The sequence below is a fragment of the Nicotiana tabacum genome, chromosome 1 (assembly GCF_000715075.1).
Source record: "Nicotiana tabacum cultivar K326 chromosome 1, ASM71507v2, whole genome shotgun sequence".
Lineage (NCBI taxonomy): Eukaryota > Viridiplantae > Streptophyta > Magnoliopsida > Solanales > Solanaceae > Nicotiana > Nicotiana tabacum.
The window spans coordinates 206,389,601-206,399,083 of NC_134080.1; the positions used below are offsets into that span (position 1 = coordinate 206,389,601).

Genomic DNA, 9,483 nt, shown 5'->3' on the forward strand with positions numbered 1-9,483 from the left:
GAGATTAGCAACAGTGGATACATTAACCAGATGGGGGATACTAGTACCCAAAGATTGTATCCTCTGTACAACTGATGAAGAGGAAACACATGATCATTTGTTCTTCGAATGCCCATATTCGAAGTTTATATGGCAGAACATGCTAAGTTTGTTTGGCACGTATAGACAAATAAGCAAGTGGCAGGAAGAAGATGACTGGCTGTCTACAAAAACAAAGAGCAAGAACATACAATGGAAGATATTGGGGAGTGCTTTCGCAGCAACAGTATACCATATATGGATGGAAAGGATCCTTAGAAGATTTCAAAATACAAGAAAAGAGAATATGATAGAGTTAGAGAAATTGTCTTGCAATTGCACATTAAGGGAGAAAGACATTGTAAATGGAGGGCAATACTAGATAGGATAAATAGATATCCATATTAGCATATAGTCTGAGTTCCAGCTGTGGAACTTAAGTGATACGAAGGATAGGTTATTTTTGTGAGACCCGCCTCTAGAGTTCAATGAGCGGGCGGTTGTACATATTTACACTTGGTTAAAGAAAATTTTCAGTTTAACCCAAAAAAACTTTCTACGTTTAGTTATGGATTTATTAATAATGCATTAGTTTTATTTAATATTTAATTAGTGAAATCTACATATCTTTTGAGATTTTAAATTTGAATAGTTTTCTTATCATTTATATGTAACATTAGAAAGAAATTTTTTTTGATTGTTAGATAATTTTTGTCTATAATAGTTAATTTTTTTAAAATTTTTAGTATTGTTATAGGTGTATACCAATCACTTAGAGGCCGTTTGGTATGAGGTATAAGAAGGTATAGTGCTGGTATAAAAATTCAATACCACCTTAATATTTTATTTGGTTAGCAAACTTGGTATAAGTTATTCCGGAATTAAAACTAGTACTGGGATAACTTATACCTTGTAGGGGATGGGGTAATTCGTACGTGATAAGTTATACCTTCTTCTTAAAGATTATGCAATTGTTATTTTTAATACTAACATACCAAATATTTAATAATATAACAATACTAGCATAACTAATCCAAGCATATCTTATCCCGGCATAAGCTATATTCAAACCAAACAACTCCTTAGTGTAAAAGCTAAAAAATATTGAAATAAATGATGTTGTTATAAAAATGTTTGACTATATAAAATTGGATGTGAATCCAGATTAATTGATTACATGGGATAGAAGAGAAAACAAAAACCCAAGGGGCAAGCAGCGATACAAAAGAGTATAGACAGCATATATTTCGAAGTAACCGTTGTTGTGCACTTGTAACCCCATTTCTATTTTCGACCATCTCTTCCTTCCTCCTCCATTTTTCCTCTCCTTCTTTTTCCATAACTCCATCTCCTTCTTGACCCAATAAAAAAAAAAAGAACAGGAAAGGCAAGGGTTATAATTTTTAGTTGTGAAAAGAGATGATTCCGCAGCAATGGGCACCGCCGTGTAACAATCAGTGCACCCATAAATACGCTGCTCTCATGCAAATCCCTTGTAATTATTCTCTTCTCACTCTTGTAGATATTTTTCTTTAAATTCTAAATGCATTTACTCTGTGTCTGAATTTTATACTATGTTAATGTGTGCTATCAAAACAAGAATAATCTCCATTTTATTTTTGTTTGATGGGAGGAAAATAGTGGCCATTTGCTATAGGATTTTGGGAATTTTATGTAAAGGCAGAATTCTTATGTTAATTTTCCAAGTGGGTATGACTAATTGTTCAAGAATAATTAAAAAGAGTGAAGTTTTATGCGCAGATGGTCACTTAAAAGCTATATGTAGGTCACTCACTCTATTTAATGAGTATTGATTGATAAGTAACCTAATATAATATGTTAAAATGCACTGATGGTGTAAAAACTTTCATTGCAACAACAACAACAGACAAAGCCGGTATCTTTAGAGCTTATGGTGGTCTTTCAAATTGATTACATTGTTTATTAGCGGTAACAACCTCTCTACCCCCTCGGGATAGAGGTTAGGTATGCGTAGTCACTAACCTCCCCAGACTCCACTTGTGAGATTTTACTGGATCGTTGTTGTTGTTGTTGTTGTTGTTGTTGTTTATTAGTGGTTGGTACCAAATTAAGAGGGTTTTTTTAATCAAAATGCATCTAAGCCCTATAGATTGCGATGAATTGGTTTCATGAATTGGTTTTCAGGTTAGTATGAATTTGAGTGATTGTTGAATATATGCATCCATCCGACATTTTATGCATGATATAGCATTATAGCTCAGCAGCATTGCGTTAGGCTGTTTTCAACTGTGTCTGGCTATTGAAGGAAGAGGTAGAAAGTATTAGTGCTTGGAGGAAAATTTTCAACTTGCCGTCATTAGGGTGCTATTTCTCTTCTATCCTAAGTATACCTAACAAACAGGTTTTGGTTGGACCCTGTGTTTGGTTGGATTTCTGTGGCATGCCGTTTCTTTCTCATTTGTATTCCTTTCGGCTCTTAGCAAACCCGATCTACCTTATAGACCGGTAAACTCAGACTACTGCTGACCGGGCCCGGTTTACCATCATAATCCGGTGGCTTGTTTGGCGTAACTCATTACTTACGATGAAGCAAATTCGAAGCATTCCTCTAGGCATGTGCATTTGGTTGGATTTCTAAGGCATGCTGTTTAATTCGAATCCTTCCAACTCTTACCAAGCCTATTCTACCTTCGTAGTCCGGGGAACTCAGACTACTGCTGACTGCGCTGGTTTTACCATAAGCGTGTTTGGTGTAACTCATTACTTACAATGAAATGAATTGCACACATTCCCTTTTGTGCAATTTATGGTTAGCTTACTGAATTTTCAAGTGATAAGATTTTGAGCCAATCTAGCTACTCTGAATAATCAGCAATAATTCATGGTAGATCTACATTTCTTCACTTTGTAGTTTGTTAAAATTGTAGAAACTTCCCATTGTTTTTTTTTTTTTTTTGAGGGGTAACTTCCTATAGTTTCTAAAATTGTAGTTTTCTCTTAGATATGGATAATCAGTATATGGATCTAACCATTCAGTGTTAAAGTTGGTGATGTTGCCATGTTAATTTAGAGGACGCCCTAAGGTGTGTGATTGGACTAATATAATAGAAAGAGTGTGTTGGTTGAGCATTCAAAAATGTGTTAGTTAAGCAGAAAAGAGAAAGAAAATCCTTTACATTGAGAATTTTAATCAGCTACCTCTCTTCTTTTGAGAAGGACAAGTTGGTAAAGTAACAACTCTTTAAAGAATTTTAAGATAACTGCCAACAGGAACAGTCAATAAGGTCTTTAAAAATGTCAAGTTCCTCTAACTATGGAAAATTAGAAGGTCTTTTTATTTTCCCAACGATCATCTATTTGTGATTGGTCTGCTCTCTTTGTTTAAGGTGTCACTGCAATTAAAGGTCACCATGGGTAGCTTAAGAATATCTAGTTGTGAATGGATAAGATGCATTAGCAGGTCCTTATTCAAGTATCTGAATTTTCTCTTTTTTTATTTCCTTGAGTGGAGGCTCTCAGATTTTGGATCCTTGTAAAAAATGACCTTTACAACACTGGTTGCAAGTTCTGGCTCAATGCTAGTTGGACAAATATGAACCTACTTGGAATTTGCTCTTCTTTCGAAGTATTGCATGTCATAGACATCAAGAAATTGAAAGCATGATAATTCAACTGTAATAAGTATGTTGTCTATGGAAGTAGATGGAAAAGGAGGGTAGCTAGTAAAACCCAATACTTTAACAATAATCACTCCGGCCTTTTTTAGCTTGCGATCTTTATGTCCATCTATTTGTAATTTCGTTACAAAACAATTCTCTAAGATATATTTTCTTTGACAAAATATAATACCACTTTAATTTATTTCGAATATTTTAGTGTCGACTTATTCTTGTAGTAATTTGTTTCTTGGCATGAATAAGCTCGGATATATCACAATTTTGCTATGTCTGAATTTTTGAAGGGAGAGTCTTCTGCAAAAAAGGATGTGATGCTGATGGCGAGTCATGGGATGAATGTAAGTTACAAGCTTCCATGCTATGGATGTTGTTGGTTTCTGAATAACCCTGGTGAATAGTTAAGTTGCCTGCTCTCTTTATCTTGCTATCTAACCATTGTGATGAGGAACTATGTTGCCTGTAAAGGCACTTGCACATGGCAGTGAGCCTGCTTTGATGAATAGCAATTTTGTTATATTGCGCAAGATAATATGTAAATATGGGTTACATCCCAGCAGGACACCACTTTGTTGGAAATTTTCACGATATATGTATATAATAATATGCAAAAATAAAACATAGGCTAAATAAGATAAAATGACATCACTAGGTAGAGCTCCTTGGCTCTGCTGGTCAAGTGCCTTAGTTTAATAAGAGAGGCCATGGGTTCGAACATCGGCAGATGCATCGTTGTGTTTTAAAATTTCTGTGCATATAAGTGGGGCTTGAACTATTGACCTCTTAGATGGTAAGTTCATACTAAAACAGTAGGTCAAGAGTCAATATCACACATTCCAAAGAAAAATAAATTCCCTTCTAAGGTGCCGTTGTTTCCACTGGAAGTTGTTTTACTATTTCTTTTTTCTTTCATCTTATTTCTCGGTGATGAAGTAGATTAAGGCCGATTTGTGGAATCAAATATATGATGAGTTTTTGAGTGATTGTTTGGTGTCTTATATAGAAAAATGAAGAATTTAATATTATTTCTAATGAGACTATAATAGATACATTTCAAATGAAAACACGCCGAGGAGAGTTGTAGCGATGTACTTGAATTCTGTTTTCTTAATAGGATTCGAATTGTGTTCTTTTTTTATATATGATGTCGTTACAGTAATTTGTTCATTCGTTCACTTCTTTGAATGTCGACAACGCTTAGGAAAATTCTGCATACGCCATTGCAGCCCAATACTATCTAGTCCAATACTATCTAGTTTATGAACATGGAAAACCATGCCTCAACTTTGTAGAACGCCCATGTAATTGTTATCTTATATGGCTAGATTAAGTTATTTAACCTCGAGACAAACAGCGTAAGTTGATATTCATGGTTCCTCAAGTTCGGGGAATGGCCATAATGTGGCTCCCCTTTGGAGTTCAAATTAAATTATTTAATCTCGAGATGTTGCATGTATCTATTACTAATGCTTAGGAAATGTCTTATTTTTTAAACTTGAGACCTTAATGAGGCTTATCTATTGGTCCAAGCTACACTAGAAGAATGAATAGCTAAATGCAGGTTTGTCAGAATGTGAGGAAATATGCTATAAAAATCCAGTTCTGAAGGATCAACAGTGGAGTGCTTACATTGATCGATCCCCTGGTGCTGCCAGCTGCTCTGAGGTCTCCCCACCCTTCTTATTATCTTCATTGGTTGTTCTTTCACAGTTCTCAAAATGTGATGTTTCTAACAATGTCATTTGTATCACGAAGAATTTTGTCAATCGTAGTTCAAATTCAATTTTCCATCTGTACAAGGTCTGGATTGAACGCCAACACTCTTAATAGTATTCTTCATAATCTTGCCAAATTGTGAAATTGTATGTAGCAAAAGACAGACAAAACAAGATTGTATTTTTTGAGCTTCTAAAAAAATCAAGGGAGCTTCTAGAGCAGTTGTGGATGCCTTTGCTTCATATGTTAATATAAGTGTTCATGACTTCATCAAAATAATATAGCGTTCGTGGATCCCTGGATCAGTATCTTGACTATCTGGTTATGAGGTTAAGAAAGGAAGGCTTAGATCCCTCTTAATTTGGCAGTAAATGCTATTTCATAAGCCAACTTAAAAGTTACTTTTTCATGTCATGAAAGTTAATTACCTATATCTAGTATGATCCAGTCATCGGTTCTATCCTATGTTGTGCGGACTCTCCAAAATGCTGCCACACCCGTGTCGGATCCTTCAAAAATAAAATAGTATTTTTGGAGGATCCGACACGTACCCGACGATTTTGGAGAGTCCGAGCAACATTGGTTTTTTCAGCTGAATTGACTTGTTGAGGAGGGACTTGCTAAGCAATTGATGATTTAATACCTCTTGTTATTTAGTTTGTTAATTTGATTTCCTTAGGTATTGTAATAGTTAGAATTTCAATACTCTTTGGATTCGCTCGAAGGTTGATTTCTGCATTGAAGTTGGTTGTTTCTCTACGGTTTCTCTTCTTTTTGTCTTTTAGCTTCCGAATCTGCATTATAGGAAAGAGTGAGTGATGCACCAACCAAATATAATGCGCTTATTGTTTAGACTCATAAACAGGAACTTATCGAGAGAGAAAAAAAAGAAAAGGAAAAAAGGCTAAGGGGTTGAGTTCTACTCTTTAGTTTCCATTATCATCTATTGAGTTAGCTTCTTAAGCTCACTTTGTGCAGACAAAATATAAGTGATGAGTTGTTGAAAATGATTGCTAGCAGTTATTCGAATGTGCACAAAGAGGTCTCTGGAGAAAAATGACTGAATTCTTATCCAAAGAGGAAAGGAATTGTTCCATCATTATTGGAATACCGTTTGGGACTGAAGTGTAGTAGTTGTTGTTTTATTATTGGAATATCGTATATCTGTTTGTTTCCGGAGTATAATTTTCAAACAAAAAATGTGAATTGCATAAACTTCTTTTTTGGCACATAAGTGACATTTAATCTTCTTAATTGCATGCAGGAATGCTTTCATGCTTGTGTAGCTGGCTGCGGATACAAGGTCTGTTTGCGCTATTGGCATAAGCTTTGGGAGCTTATTTCCTAAGTAGTTGCACTAACTGAATTATCTAAGTAATTGTAAAAGAAATTAAACTGGGTCGAGATAATAATATGCACTGATACAATACCTTGTTGTAACTTGTTTCGTGACCAGTGATCATGAGACCCTTATGTCAGTGGAGAAAATAACTGTAATCTCTCAAATCAAGATACTGAAAAGATAGCATTTTGCTGCTCTTTTCCCTATCATAGGGTTTGTTGGACATGTTTTCGGAAGCTTGCTACTTGAAAAGTTATTGAGTACTGATCCTTCTTTTCTTCTCAAAAGTATGCTTGCAGATAATGAGTGAAATTCAAGGTATTTAGAAGCATGGATATGGTGGAGTAAGTGTCGTTATCGAAAAAGGATCTAAGTGAAAGTAGCACCTCAGGCTTACTCTGTGCTGCCCCTGTTTGTGAGGACTAGGAAGAAATAAGTAGTACCAAGAAAAAAAAGGATAAATTCTTAAAGCAACTTTATGTGGATATGATTTGAGTACTTGTATTTTCAGTCTTTGAAGAATTTATACCAATTACTTGTTGTTTCTTTTGCTTCTGTTTTCTGATTGGTTGGCTGGTGTTGTTGCTCCTTCCTTTTTATCTTTCCTGAACCGAGGGTCTACCAGAAACAACCTCTCTGCCTTCTTAAAGGTCTGTGTACACGCTATCCTCCCTAGACCCCACTTGTGGGATTACACTGGGTTTGTTGTTATTGTTGTTGAAGAATGCATATCAAATATTTATACCATTGTTATGGATACATTACATTTAGGTGAACGAAGAATCCGTGTAGACTAATTCACAAGCGATTTGATCCAATTATTGACCGGATGCTTGTTCGTTTCATCTGCAACCGTCTTAGCATTTTGTGCTGCATTGCATGTTATTGCATTATACATTTCCAGTTTCTTATTCAATGGCTTTGTTGTTGGTTGTGCAGTTTGATGTTCCTTCCCAAAAAGTCGATCAAATCCATCCGAGCAAGCCTCTCAAGCCTCCTCCCAAAGAGAAGCCGGCCATGCCTGCTGTTAAAAGAATACCACCCCTTGAATCCAGCCAACTCATTGATGATGTACCTGGGACTTCCGCGTAGCAGCAGTGGATCTAACAGTTGCGATAACTGGGAATCTAACAATAGATTTTGATGATGTACCTGGGACTTCCACATAGCAGCGGTGGATCGAACAGTTAAGATAACTGGGAATCTAACAATAGATGTATTCAGAAGGAATGCATATATTTTATTCTACTAGGATTACTGGCATAACTCGTTATGTTTTGTCACAACATATTAGATGCAGTAGTAGTTTTGGTTCTTTTGGAAAATTGGCAAGAAACTTGAAATCTTACAAACAGTCATAGACAAGTGTTTCATGTTATCATGAGAAGAACATTTTGTATTACATAGCTAAAATTGTTGTCTCATTTGCAAATTTCGATAGGACCAGCCAATTATTATCCCGAATTGCTAGTTAATTTGTTTAAGATCCTAGCAAATTATTCATAAACCACACATCTTTTATTGAGCAATTTATTTCAATTCTTTGATTACAAAACAATGTTAATTTCGTTGTTTTTGGTCACTAGACCAAGGAAAAACGAGGCTCTGATTTCACTCAACGGCGGACTAGACAATGGAGAAGCTAATGCTTATACCTAAATGACGTTCACTAATTTTATTGAAGATTTGATAATTAAATTAGACAATTTAACAATTCTTAATGTAAAAGTATAAAGTTTTGCATGTACCACTTGAATTTTTCTATAACTTACTAATGTTCAGTTTAATAATTTTTTTAACAAATAAAATAATATTTTCTGAGTTTAGAAAAAAAAAATACTACTACTATTTTTGGCCTTGTTCTTATATATCCATCAGTAGAATTGATATTCATGTTAGTGACATGTGCGAGCCATAGACATAGAGCCCGTTTGTCTTAGCTGATAAGTATTAGGTGCTGAAAAGTACTTTTAAGTGCTGAAACTGATTTAAATAAGCAGTTATGTGTTTGGATAAAAGTGCTGAAATTAATAATATGCAGCTGAAGAACTGGGTATACGAAGAGTTTTGTTTTAAAAAGAAGTATTTTAGGGATAGAATAGTAAATATTTTGGTCAAACTTAAAGTGCTTATAAGCTGAAATTTGATAAGTTGGGGGAGACCAACTTATGGCTTTTGACTTATTTTTGGCTTATAAGCACTTAACTTATAAACACTTTTAATTTTACCAAACGCGTAGATAAGCCAAAAAGTGCTTATAAGCCAATTTGACCAGCTTATAAGCTTAACCAAACACCCTCATAATACTCTATTAGTTTAAATACTCAAACATATTTAAAACTAGCAAAGGAGGCACAAATTGAAGTGGTGTTCCACTTTACGCAACACCCTCTCCTTATTCATCCATTAAAAAAGGCATGACATCTTTCCTATAATTGGAAACATTTCAAGTTTAGATACAAAAGTGTCATAACACGTTTAAGATTACAACTTCTAATAATCTTACTTTCTTCCAGAAACTCTGTACCCAGCCAACCACCGGCATATAAAATATAACAAGGGAGTATAAGCTGGCAACTCATTGTTAGCAACAACAACAATAACATACACAGTATAATCCCACATACTGGGGTCTAGGGAGGGTAGTGCGTACGCAGACCTTATCCGTACCTCGTAAAGATAGAGAGACTGTTTCCAATAGACTCTCATATCAGGAAAGCAAGGGCAACACACTGTTAGTTTTATGTTCAT

The 9,483-nt window shown here is 35.1% G+C and overlaps 1 protein-coding gene across 2 annotated transcripts; it reads left to right on the forward strand.

The window, feature by feature from the left end:
- Positions 1-1,191: 1,191 nt before the first annotated feature.
- Positions 1,192-8,131, forward strand: LOC107806070 (uncharacterized). 2 transcript variants are annotated; one of them, XR_012711055.1, is made up of 6 exons: positions 1,192-1,513; positions 3,962-4,015; positions 5,236-5,339; positions 6,655-6,693; positions 7,021-7,382; positions 7,672-7,801. XR_012711055.1 is itself a non-coding variant. In XM_016630187.2 (5 exons), the coding sequence occupies exons 1-5, from the start codon at positions 1,438-1,440 to the stop codon at positions 7,822-7,824; spliced, it is 426 nt and encodes a 141-aa protein (XP_016485673.1). In that variant the 5' UTR covers positions 1,192-1,437; the 3' UTR covers positions 7,825-8,131. The 2 variants fall into 2 exon arrangements, 1 of the variants encoding a protein (XP_016485673.1); XM_016630187.2 differs by lacking the exon at positions 7,021-7,382 and having other exon boundaries at positions 7,672-8,131.
- Positions 8,132-9,483: the final 1,352 nt, after the last annotated feature.